The sequence below is a fragment of the Rhincodon typus genome, chromosome 19 (assembly GCF_021869965.1).
Source record: "Rhincodon typus isolate 14 chromosome 19, sRhiTyp1.1, whole genome shotgun sequence".
NCBI classification, from domain to species: Eukaryota; Metazoa; Chordata; class Chondrichthyes; order Orectolobiformes; family Rhincodontidae; genus Rhincodon; species Rhincodon typus.
In genome coordinates, this window is record NC_063350.1 from 5,121,080 (window position 1) to 5,134,587 (window position 13,508).

The 13,508-nt window shown below is 42.1% G+C and overlaps 1 protein-coding gene across 1 annotated transcript in view; it reads left to right on the top strand.

Moving 5' to 3' along the window:
• Positions 1–13,105: 13,105 nt before the first annotated feature.
• Positions 13,106–13,508, top strand: part of psmf1 (proteasome inhibitor subunit 1) — a 22,323-nt gene continuing 21,920 nt past the window's right edge. The window contains exon 1 of the mRNA XM_048608519.1: positions 13,106–13,328. Within this exon, the coding sequence (XP_048464476.1) occupies positions 13,200–13,328 (129 nt within the window). The 5' untranslated portion in view covers positions 13,106–13,199. The remainder of the gene's footprint in view (positions 13,329–13,508) is intronic.

Below are 13,508 nucleotides of genomic sequence, written 5' to 3' on the forward strand. Positions count from 1 at the left end.
AGAGATGGAAACAAAGAGGTCCAGGAATTTCTTTTTAATCATTTACCTTGGACAAGGAGACTCAGTGGCTCCTGGCCACTGTTACAGATGTGAAAGAAGCCGTCACCATGTGGCAAACCATAGGATTCTATTAAAGTCACTGTAGAATTATCATACGGATTGACAAGACAGTAAAGGTATTTTGAAGTACTTATCTTACCCTCCACAATTAACCCTGATTTTTCCCAAGTGAAAACAAGTTCTGTGTTTGTATAAACTCCTAATTCATATCAATATTCATGGGAACATAAAAATAGTAAGTGTTTGCCCCATTCAGCCTTTTTCACCATTCAATGAGATCATTGTTGATCTGTGACATAAGTCCACATAATCACATTTGTCCCATAACCCTTATTAACCTTTTGGTTAAGAAAAACCTAACAAACTCGGATTTAAAATTAGCATTTGTGAAAGAGCATTTAAACTTGTACCACAAGAACTTGGAGTACTGAAGAGTAAGAGAAATAATTTTTAACTTCTTTCCTGAAAGATCTGGTTCCAATTTCTAACTTATGTCCCCTGTTCCTAGAGTCTCCAACAACAAATTGAGCTTCATTCCTTAAACCGACATTAATATTCCAGGCCAGTAAAGAGGCAGCAAACTCTTGTAAAGAATCCTTGGTGTTGCACTTGCTAACTGGTAAGTCTCTGCGAATTAGGAGAAAGACAAAGCCGTTCTTTGCCAGGGTTGCTTCAGATGGAAAGGGAGTCGTGAAGGGAAAGTGAATGCACTGATTTATTGTGAATACTCACATTTTTGTCACAAAAATCACAAAAATAAAAACATATGGAAGTTTATATACCATCACTGTCAAGCTTATTCCTCTGATCCTCTACACAACTCAAAAGAGCACAGTTATTCTCCAGTTGAGGCCTAATTTTTGCCAGCTCTGCACCAGGACCTTGTCTTCCTCTGTACAGACATTAACTTTGTTGATTTGGGGAGAAAAGCTAATGGGTTTCTTTCTGAGATTTTTCATCCTCTCCTCTCTGAATCTCCCAAGTGGGTCCTTAAGCATTCAAGTGTCTAGCCAGTATCGGTTGGTATCTCATGGGCTTTCACCATGTGCCAGATCCAGAGGTCACTTAGTTTTTTTTCTTGTGAAATCTTACAGCAGGTGGCCACTCAGCCCATTTTGCCTGTGACAATTCTTTGAAAGAGCTTTCTATTTAGTTCCATTCATAAGAGCAAGAGGAAGTAAATTTGGCCTATTAAGACTGTTAAATGTAGGAGCAGAAGTAGACCATTTAGCTCATCAAGTATTCAATGAGATCATAGCTGATCGGAAAACCCTCAACTCCATTCCTGCCTTGTCCCCTTTTCTACTGCTAACGAATCAGTTCAGCCCGTCAAACCTGTCCCACCTTTCAATTTGATCATAGCTTGTTGACCATTTCAATGCCTTTTTCCCATCCCAACCACATTACCCCGGTATGCCACTAACCATAAGACATAGCAGCAGAAGAGGTAATTCTTGAAGCCAATTGCAATGTTGCTTCAATGTCCCCTTTTATATGGCAATGGGAAAGGAATTCTCCTCCACAATGCCAATCATTTCTAGACTCTGGCTCAGGACCCAAAATCCTACCTTGGCATATACAAGCTTCTGCTGTCCACATTGTACTTTGTATCATCCAGTTTAAGCATCATCCCTTTGTTCACCTTCCTACAAGGGCTCCTTTCTGGCTACCCTTCAATTTTAAAATTCTGATCCTTGTTTTGAAATCACTCCACAGCCCACTTCTGCCATCTCTGAAACCTCTACCAAGTCCTCCAGCACACCAAGATATCTGCTTTCTCAGGTACATGTAAAAGCAAAGGAACCAATCTTCCAGAATTTTATAAGACCATGCCATAAATGAGGCAATTTTTCCATGTTCTGGGTTCATTGCTACTAGGATTTTTTTTTGTCTAAGGCCTCATATTAATCTGAAGATGATTTTCATGCATGCACAGTATGCACTGCAGCTTTCTACCTTGTGTTAGCACATCCCCAATTCCCCTGTTCCCTCTTGACCTCCGATTCAAACACCCTGTCTCCATTCCCTGTCCTGCCCCGGCTCCATCACCAATTTCTGGACCCTAGCTCTCTCAACACCTCCTATTGTTTAGTAAAGCACTCTTAGTCACGAGTATCACTGAATTCACCCCGTGCCATCTCACCGCCCCATTGCACAGTGATTCCTCAAACCCTCTCACCTCAGTCTCACCCTGTCATCTGTGTTTGGGACTACCAGTGTCAGACTGGTTCCAACTCATTGCAGATTCTTACAAACTAGACATAAAGAAATTTGAGATGCAAATCAAAAGGTGTATTTAATTGTTAGAGATACAGATATGGATAGAGAGAGATACAGATGGATACAAAGATAGATATAGAGCTATTAGATCAACAATGGAGATAGACTGAGGTGAATAGCAAGAGAGGAATAATAAAGAGATCATTGCTACCCATGCCACACACTTTCTCTCCACTAGACCTATGGTAATGCCAGCACTCAAATGGTCCCAGGATCATTCCAGAATCCCACACCCCTCTTCCTCCTTGTCACCACCCTCTGCCCAATGGTCTCACACACATCTCCCCACAATCCCAACACAGTCAGGCCATCAAACTCCACTGCCCCATTTAGTCCTTTGAGACTGATCACCATTCAATATGATCACAGCTGATCATCCAACTCACTACCCTGTTCCCACTTTCTCCCCATACCCTTTGATCACTTTAGCCCTAAAAAGATCTAACTCCTTGAAAACATTCAATATTTTGCCCTCAACTGCTTTATAAGGCAGAGAATTCCATAGGCTCACCTCTCTTTTGGTGAAGAAATTTCTCCACGTCTCAGTCCTAAACTCCATACCCTTAAGCCCCATGATTACTCATGCCGAAGTGTCCCTTATTTTGTTACCCTGTAGATTAGATGCCATAGCAACATTTGAAGGAAAAAAGGCATGTTTACACTGCTGTTCTGATAAATATTTATCCCTCCACGGCATCATCAGAAAAACAGATTATCAGGTCACTATCCAACTACTGTTTGATGGAGCTTGCTGTATGCAAACTGATGGTTGTATCTGAGGAAGGGTCACCGGACCCGAAATGTTAACTCTGATTTTTTCTTCACAGATGCTGCCAGATCTGCTGAGCTTTTCCAGCAACTTTTGTTTTTGTTGTTGTTGTTTGTGATGGATGTATTTCCTACATTACAACAATAACCTCCTTCACAAGTACTTAATTGCGTGTAAAGTGCTTTGTCATACCCATTGGTTGTGAAAAGCATCATGCAAAAATGGTTCAAAAGCAGTATCCTCTTCCAAGCCAACTTCTCCAGCATCAAGGCCCTATTCAACCAAAACAAAGTTCCAGTTGTAGGACATATCATTTGTATGTTGGATGCCAGACTCCCAAAGCAATTGCTGCATGGTGAACTCGGTCATGGCAACACACCCTCAGGTGGATAACAGTAACACTAAAGAGATGTCCTTAAAAGGATCTCTGAAGAGGTCAAACATTGTACCAATTCACAGGCGACACTGCCTTGTGACCAATCAAAATGAAGGAGGGTCATTCAGAAAGTGACAAAACACATCAGGGTGCATCACTGGACACATCCGAGGAAAGGGCAAGACAACAGAGGGGACATGCAGGCCTCCAACCTAGCCACCTCACCACCCTTCAAGTACCAGCTGTTCACACATGGAAAAGACTGCAAATCACACATTAGAACAATCGGTCATTTTAGAACCTATTAAACTGTAATGGAAGAAAGTCATCCTTGATGCCGAAATACTGCATAAGATATAAATGTAAGATTTTTTTGCTGTCTTATGCATTCTTGATTTTAAACCTTCCATCACTGCCAGCAGTGTGGGCTGTTAAGCACTGGTATTCTTTCACCAAAGTTCTCTGTCTCCCTCTTCCTTTCAAGACACCCTTTAAAAACTCTTTGATCAAGCTTCTGATAGTATGTTCCTATTGACTTCTATTCTTTGATGTAATGTGGGCATTGCTGACAAGGCCTTACTGACCATCTCTAAGCACCATTGAACTGAGGTGATTGATGGACCATTGCTGTGGGTCTGGAGTCACATATTGACCAGACCACATAAAGATGGTAGATTTCCTTCCCTGAAAGACATTAGTGAATTGGGCTACCTGTGATGATTCCGTGAGCATCATTACTGAGGCTAGCTTCAATTGCAGACTTTATAAATCAGATTTAAATTTCACTACCTGCTGTTGTCGGATTTGAATCTGTGTCCTGGGCATTAGCCTGGCCCTCTAAATCACTAGTTGAGTGGCATTGTCACTGTACCACCATTCTCCCTCAAACACCCCTCTCATCCCCCTACATGGTTCAGTTTCATATTTTGTTTTGCATGCTGAGTTTCTCCTGCAATTTCAGTTTGTTTCATATCGCCAGCACCTGCACTTCTGTTTTATTATGCAAGATATAGTTATTGATTCTGTTCATTGACATACAGTCAGAAATCATACGACACCAGGTTATAGTCCAACAGGTTTAATTCAAAACACAAGCTTACAGAGTGTAGCCCCTTTGTCAGGTGAATTGAAAAAGAAGCACACAGAACACAGAATTTATAAGTAAAAGATCAAAAAGTCACACGACTGTTTAGAATCTGTTTCTGTCTTGGTTTGGAGTCAGACTGGTTTTATTTCTAAAGTAGGGATTTATAAAACACCACATTGACTGACTGTCTATAAATTGTGTGCTTTTTGAACAAAATAGAATGTATCTACAAACACAAATTCACCCCATAAATTTATGCGTGTGTGTGCGCACGCGTGTGTGTGTGTGTGTGTGTGTGTGTGTGTGAGAGAGAGAGGGAGCAGAGAGAGAGTGTGTGTCTGTGTGTGTATGTATGTGTGTGTGAGGGGGGAGTGGTAGAGAGAGAGAGGAACAGTGTATGTGTATGTTGAAGAGAGAGTTTGTGTGTGTGTGTGATTGAGTGAGTGAGTGAGAGCGAGAGTGTGTGTGTGTGAGGGAGAGAGAGAATGTCTGTGTGGGAAGGATTGTGTTTGTGTGTACTTGAGAGACAGTGTGTATATGAGAGAAGATCTGTGTGTGTGTGTGTGTGTGTGTGTGTGTGTGTGTGTGTGAGAGAGAGAGTGTGTAGTATGTTGGGGTCACCTTTAGGGCGACTTGAACCCAAAATCCCGGTTGATGCCATCCTCAAGGGTACCTCATCAGTTGTGTGACCCTTTGATCTTTTACTTATAAATTCTGTGCGCTTCTTTCTCACTTCACCTGATGAAGGAGCCGTGCTCCAAAAGCTTGTGTTTTCAAATAAACCTGTTGGACTATAACCTGATGTTGTGTGATTTCTGACCTTGTTGACCCCAGTCCATGTCTTGACATACAGTGTTAAAAAATAAGCTGGAAAAATGATGAAATTCTTCGAGGAGCAGTAGTTATTTTTAGCCCATTGATTTCTTAAATTTTCTATATTTTTTCAGTAATTGTTCAGTACAGACTCCTGTTAGCAATTTTTTGGCAGTTTGATTTATTTCATCTCTATTTATAAGGAAGGTTCTTGGATGTCCTTTTCTCTTTCTACTAACAATACAGGTATTCCTTAGTTGGAACTTTGACTAGCCAACTATTTTCTGTAAATCCATTGAAAAGCCAATCCTAGCTACGCACATTTACTCATTCACACATGCCATAACACACACACTTCCCAGCACACGGTTCATTGATAAACAATCGGCACTTGCTTCAAAGTTCTCCAACTATGCCTTTTTGTTACCATTTGAAGAACAAACAATTTGCACTCATAAAGCACCTCAGGACATCCCACAATGCTTTAAAGTTATAATGCATTAATAATGCATTGACGCACAGCAAGCTCCCAAACACAGCAAAATGATAATGGGCAGCTAAGCTTTTTTTAAGTGATGTTTGCAGAGGGATAAACATTGGCACAAACTATGAAGAATTCCTTCACTCTCCTTCAAACAATATGTGCTACTTACATAAAGTAATTCTCAGCATTTTTATGGTTTATCATCTGATTTTTGAACTCATAGTAAAGGAAGCTGTAAGTAATCCTATATGGTAATAGTTGCTTCTTCCGCAGTGAGACTGCCAAGATCTTGCAAACTGTGGGTTGTTTTGTGCTGAGGACTCAATCAAATATAGCAGTAGAGTGATTATGTTGCCAGACATTTGGATAAGATGTTAAACAAACATCCCAATTTATCTTGCAGATGGATGTAAAAGATCCTGTGTTAATATTTCAGAGGAAAACAAGGGAGTTATCCCCAGGCCACCATTTATCCACAACCAGAGATACTAAAAAAAACTAATTATCTAATCATCATCACTTTGCAGTGTGTGGAAGCTAGCTTTGCATACATCGGTCATCATGTTTCCTATGTGGGATCAATTCTGATTTAACAGAGAGTGCAGGACTGCATGCCAGGAACAGCACCAGGCATACGGAAAAATGAGGTGTCAATCTGGTGAAGCAACCATACAGCACTACTTGCACGTCAAACATCACAAGCAGCAAGTGATTTACACAGCCAAGCGATCCTACAGCCAACAGATCAGCTGTAAGCTCTGCAGTCCTGCCACATCCTGTCGTGAATGCTGATGGACACTTAAACAACTAACTAGAAAAAGAGGCTCCACAACCATCCCCATCATCAATGATGGAAGAACCCAACACAAAAAGATAAGGCTGAAGCATTCACTGAGTAGATGATCAATCCTAGCCTCCAGTGGTCCCCAGCATCATAGTAACCAATCTTCAGCCAATTCAATTCACTCCATGATATCAAGAAACAGTTGGAGGCAGTGGCTACTGTAAAGGCCATGGACCTTGATAACATTCTTGCAATAGTACTGAAGAGTTGTGTTCCAGAATTTGCCACTCCCCTAGCCAGGCAGGATTACCACACTGGCATCTACCCAACAATGTGGAGAATTGCCCAGGTATGTCCTGTACACAAAAGACAGGACAAATCCAATCGGCTAATTACCACCCTATCAGTTTGCTTCCGATCATCAGGCAAGTGATGGAAGGTGTCATCAACAGTGCTATCAAGCAGCACCTGCTGAGTAATAACCTACTCAGTGATGCCCAATTTGGGTTCCACCGGGACCACTCAGCTCCTGACCTTATTACAGCCTCGATTCAAACATGGACAAAAGATCTGAATTCCAGAGGTGAGGTGAGAGTGACAACCCTTGGCATCAAGGCCACATTTGACTTAGTGTGGCATCAAGGAACCCTAGCAAAACTGGAATCAATGGATGAAAACAAAAAATGTTGAAAATGACAGAAGGTCAGGCAGCATTCATGGAGAGAGATCAAGCTAATGTTTTGAGTCTAGATTACTCTTCATCAAAGCATCAATGGATATCAGAGAACAAACTCTCCGCTGGTTGGAGTCAGATCTGGACATAGGAAAATAATTGTGGCTGTTGCATTTCAGTCATCTCAGCTCCAGAACATCTCTGCAGGAGTTCCTCAGGGTAGTGTCCTAGGTCCAATCATCTTCAGCTGCTTCATCAATCACCTTCCCTCCATCATAAGGTCAGAAGTGGGAATGTTTGCTGAGGATGGCACAATGTTCAGCACCATTCACAACTCCTCAGACAATGAAGCAGTCCTTGTTCAAATGCAACAAGATCTGGACAATATAGAGGCTTGGGCTGACAAGTGGCAAGTAACGGTCATGCCACACAGATGCCAGGTAATGACCATCTCCACCGCCCCATGACATTCAATGGTGCTACCTACCATCACTAAATCCCCACTATCAAAATATGTGGGTTACCATTGATCAGAATCTCAATTAGACTCAGCGCATAAACACAATGGAAACAAGAGCAGACCAGAGGTTAGGAATGCTGCGGCAATTAACTCACCACCTGACTCTCCAAAGCCTGTCTACCATCTTCAAAACACACATCAGGAATATGATGGAATTCTCCCCATTTGCCTGGATGAGTGCAGCTCCAATAACACTTAAGTAGCTCGACACTATCCAGGACACAGCAGCCCATTTGACTGGCATCGAATCCACAAACATCTCTACCACTGAAACTCAGGAGCAGCAGCGTGTACTATCTACAAGATGTACTGCAGAAATTCACCAAGGATCCTTAAACAGCACCATGGGAAACAGATAATATGGGGATATCATCACCTGCAAGTTCCACTCCAAACCACTCACCATCCTGAATACATCACCCTTCCTTCAGTGTTGCTGAGTCAGAGTCCTGGAATTCCTTCTTCAAGGGATTGTGGGTCACATGGACTGCTGCGATTAAAGAAGGCAGCTCACCACCACCTTCTCAAGGACAACTAGGAACAGACAATAAATGCTGATCAGCTAGTGATGTCCACATCCCATGAGTGAATAAGTAAAAAAAAATAAACTTTACAATAGTAACTATGTTTCAAAAGTACTTTATTGTCAGTAAAGTGTCCTTGAATGTCCTGAGGTGCAACAAAGTCAATAAAATGCAAGTCTTTCTTGTAATCTAGAAGCCTGGACTAATAATTCAGACATGATGAGTTCTTTGAAATAGGTGAACCTTAATATCCAGATGAAAATCTAAGTCCAAATCAAAGGAACAAGAGGCTATTCAATCTCTTAACCCTATTCAGCCTCTTGAGCCTATTTCCTTTTTATTCATTTACAGGATGTGAGCATAGTTGGCTAGTCTAGCATTTATTGCCCATCCAAATAATTGCCCAGAGGGCAGTTAACTGCCAACTGCATTGCTGTGGGTCTGGCGTTTTAGGTAAGCCAGATTAGGTGAAGATGGCAGTTTGCTTCCCAGATGAGTTTTCCCCTGACAATTGACAATAGTTTCATGGTCATCATTATGCTCCAGAGTTAATTTCAGCTGAATTCTTGGTTGGATTCAAACTCTTGTCCCCAGAACATTACCTCAGTCTCTAAATTAATTGTCCAGTGATAACACCTATTGCCTTCTCCTTCATTCATTGAGATAATATTTGATCTATATGTTAACTCCATTTATGAACCTTTACTCCATATCTCTTGATATCTCTACTTAATGACATCACATTTTTTACACAAAATATTGCAGATACTTGAAATCTCAAACAAATCAGTAAATGTGGGAAATACTTAACAAATGGGCCCCTGAGACAAGCAGCTAATGGGCTGAAAGCAGAGACTGGAAGGAAGATGTTGGACAACCTCAGTTCACTGGGCAGCAAGTTATCACAGAGTCTACCACCCTATAAAGATGGTGACTTACCCCAGGCTCTGCTGGTCCAATCAGAGGGCAAGCAACTCAGCAGTGCCACCACAAGCAGTGATTATTGCTGAGGCTGCAACTGCAGGATGAGGGTACATTGACGGCTTTCACCTGTAAAGTGTAGTTGGGAGTAACTGGAACCTGGTAGGCAGGCCCCAGCAAGTAATGCACCATTTTATCAGACTCCCCATCTCCTAGCTTATCTGGCAAAATTCAGCACAAATTGTCAGAACTCACAAACTTTATAAATGAAACCAATTTTAAATCAGTCTTAAAACTGACAACAGCATCCACATCTTTTAACTGAGAGTATTCCAGACTTCCACCACCTTTCGTGAAATGCTTCTCGATTGTGCTTCTGAATATCTTAGTTCTAACTTGGAGTTTGTGTCTCTTTGATCTGAAGTCCACAGGAGATAATTTTCCTACATATCTAACAATCCTTCTAAATTATCTTTATTCTGCACACCCTGTTCAATGCATGGTAGCCTCAAATTATTTTGTACAGTTATACACAGTACCTTAGAGAAAATGGATTATGAGCAGACTACATAATAACTTCACAGTTGCTGCACAATTTGCACCTTAAGGAAAACAACAAGGATGACATGCAAATTTGTGAAGCGTTCCATTTTTTTGGTGGTGGCATGGTGGCACAGTGTTTAGCACTGCTGCCTCACAGCACCAGAGACCCGGGTTCAATTCCACCCTCGGGCAACTGTCTTTGTGGAGTTTGCACATTCTCCCTGTGTCTATGTTGGTTTCCTCCCACAGTCCAAAAATGTGCAGGCTAGGTGGATTGGCCATGCTAAATTGCCCATAGTGTTCAGGGATGTGTAGATTAGGCAGGTTATGCAGGATGGGTCTGGGTGGGATGCTCTGAGGTTCAATGTGGACTTGTTGGGCCAATGGGCCTGTTTCCACACTGTAGGCATTCTATGAACTGTTTAATTCCACCAGATTTGAAATAAATCCACAAAGGCTGGTATTCCATCACCAAGTCACCCTTTAGTTACATGTGCATAGTACATGACACTGATCCAGTTAGCTGAAAGCTGGCTCCTAGAGTGAGCAGAACTCCTGTTTATATCTGTCAGCCAGGACTCCCTGATTTTGCCAGGTTAAGAGCCCCTATCAGGAAACTCATTCTATGAGATCCACTTGGCCCACCTCACTCCAATCATTACACAGTTGAATTGCTCATTCATTTTAAACACCTCCATTAGAGCAGGAAGAGTTTAATTAGATACAATTTATCCTATACAAAATTTTAAGATATTTCTTTTTACCTATGGAATTGACAGATTTAGGCAGTTGCAAGGTCACTGAGAATTTGGAGGTGTCAGTGTTGGACTGCAGTGGACAAGGTCAGAAATCACACGACACCAGATTATAATCCAACAGGTTTATTTGAAAACACAAGCTTTCGGAATGTATCCCCTTCATCAGGTGAAGCGAGAAAGAAGCATGCAGAACACAGAATTCATAAGTAAAAGATCAAAGGGTTACACAACCAATGAGAATCTACTAAACAAACCTAAGATGCTGTTAAATCTTTAATCGGTTAGGAAGTTATAATTGATTAATATGTATAGGTAAATCTCAGAATTTCTTTCAAGTCACTGCCATGATGGAACTAAAGATTTTATCAGTGTAAAGAGGAGGTGACATTTTAGGTCAGACAATTAGGTGTGAGGCCTTGTTTAGAATGTGTTTTGGTTTGAAGTCAGTCTGGTTTTATTTCTAAAGTAGGAATTTATAAATTGCCACATCGACTGACTGTCTATAAACTGTGTCCTTGTTTTAACAAAATAGAACATTTCTGCAAATACAAATTCGTCCCATAGATGTACATGTGTGTATGTGTGTGTGTGAAGGGGGGGGTGGCGGGAAGAGAGTGAGTGTGTGTGTGTGTGTGCTTGCGTGTGAGAGAGAGTTTGTTTGTGTGTGCACATGGGGGGGTGGTGTGAGTGTGTGTGTGTGTGTGTGAGAGAGAGACTGAGAGAGAGAGAGAGGGTGTGTGTGTTTTTGAGAGAGAGATTGTGTGGTGGGGTCACCTGTAGTGCAACATGAACCCAAGATCCCAGCTGAGGCCGTCCTCATGGGTACCAAATTTGGCTATCGGCCTCTGCTCGGCAACTCTGCGGTGTTGTGTATCCTGAAGTCCGCCTTGGAGAACGTTTAAGCGAAGATCCGAGGCAGAATATCCTTGACCGCTGAAGTATTCCCCACTGGGAGGGAACATTCCTGTTTGGCAATTGTTGCACGGTGTCCATTCATCTGTTGTTGGAGCATTTCACCAATATACCATGCCTCAGGGCAACCTCGTCCGCAGCGTTTGAGGAGGATTCACGTCGCCACACACACACACACACACACACGTATACTTCTATGGGATGAATTTGTATTTATGAAGAAGCATAGGGACTTAGGGAGGAAATTTTAGAACTTAAGAGTCCAGGCAGCCAAAAGTACGACCTCCAACAGCAGAGCAGTGAAAATTGGGGATGCCCAGGAGGCCAGAATTGGAGAAGCTGCACGAACTTAGAGGGCTGTAGATCTGAAATGCATTTTTGTTTGTTTTCAAGACAAAGATGACCCCATCTATCATCTGGGGTTTTCGATGGGGTTTCAGTGGATACATATGTGATTGCTAAGGTCAATTTGCACCTGGTAGGTTCTGTAGCTAACAGGAACAAAAACAGAAGTTGCTGGAAAAGCTCAGCAGGTCCGGCAGCATCAATGAAGAAAAGATCAGAGTTAACGTTTTGGGGTCCAGTGGCTCTTCCTCAGAATTCAGAACCTCCGCTGCTAACAGGACAGGGTTACCTCAGACATTTGAGTTTTGAATGTGATGTTGGCTCAGGATTTCCTCACCTTGCATTTTCTCTCTGCCTCCAATATGTACCCACTTTCAAGGGAGGCAACACAGTTTTTAATTTGGTTGTACCAGGTGCAGGGATCCTGAAGAGAAACATCCTCTCAGTATTTACGTTGTCAAGCCCCTTAAGAATCCTAAATGTTTCAATGAGGTCACCTCTCATTCTTCTAAATTGCAGTGAGTGGAGTTCCAATTAAGTTACATCTGCCCTTAAATAAGGGGACTAAAGTAGTCAATTAGATGCCAATATAAAGACGTGTAGCAAAACATCTTATCCTAATTAGGAAAGTAGAAAACTGTTTATAATTACCAATGGAGATACCGCTCACTTACACACTTGTATATGTTTGAATTGGTTTTGTAAACATTCGTTCCAAATTATCCCAATGATACCAAGTTCCCACATAACCACCATGGATAAAAAAGTATCTTCTTAATTCCCTACTGGATTGATTAGTGACTATCCTATGCATATGAACCTTACTTTTTGACTTTCCCACAAGAAAAGCAGTCTTTATACATCCATCCTGTCCAACACATCTATAGTTTTAAAAATTATGATTTTACTTAATAAAACCCATCTTTCATGATAAATGAAACAAATAACTCTCAGTTTTGATACCAACCTTGTAAACACATTGTATTTTTGCCAATTCTTCCATTATTTTTGTCTACCAACGAGAATGATTAACTTAGGGCCACTTCAACCAAAAGGCCTTCCTTTTGAAAGGGGCTCAAATGCCAAGTTCCACAAGATAACTAAAGCAACATTAAATAAACAAACATTAAAATTCTTTTTAAAGTACAATTTTGTTTCCTTGATATTCTCAGAGTGTCCAATGTAAATAATATTTTTAACTCCGGTTATTTGTTTTCTTTCTCTATTTGTATTTTGGGGTTTGAGGCCGTTGGTTGCTGTGGTGACCGCTCTGTGAACCAGCGCACGCTCCCGACAGGCTCGTGCCCGCTCCTCGCGCGCTCCCGACAGGCTCGTTTTCGCTCCCGCATCATGGCGGGCCTGGAGCTGCTCTATCACTCGGTGGCCCAGGATGTGTCTTCTCCCCAAGACGCCTTGGTCTGTTTCGTGCACTGGGAGCTGGTCAGGGCGGGATTCAAGTGCCTGGGGACCGGGGACCAGGTGAGCGAGAGGCCTGATGGAGCAGCAGCAGGCCTCGGGCTCCGGTAGCCGCTCATTGCTGGGGAGATGGCAGGCGGAGGGAAAGTGAAAGCGAAAGTGCTTCCCCCGGGCGGAGACTTCGGCCTGCTTCAGCCCGGAGACTTGACTCACCTAACCCCAACGCCCCTTCCACTCTACACA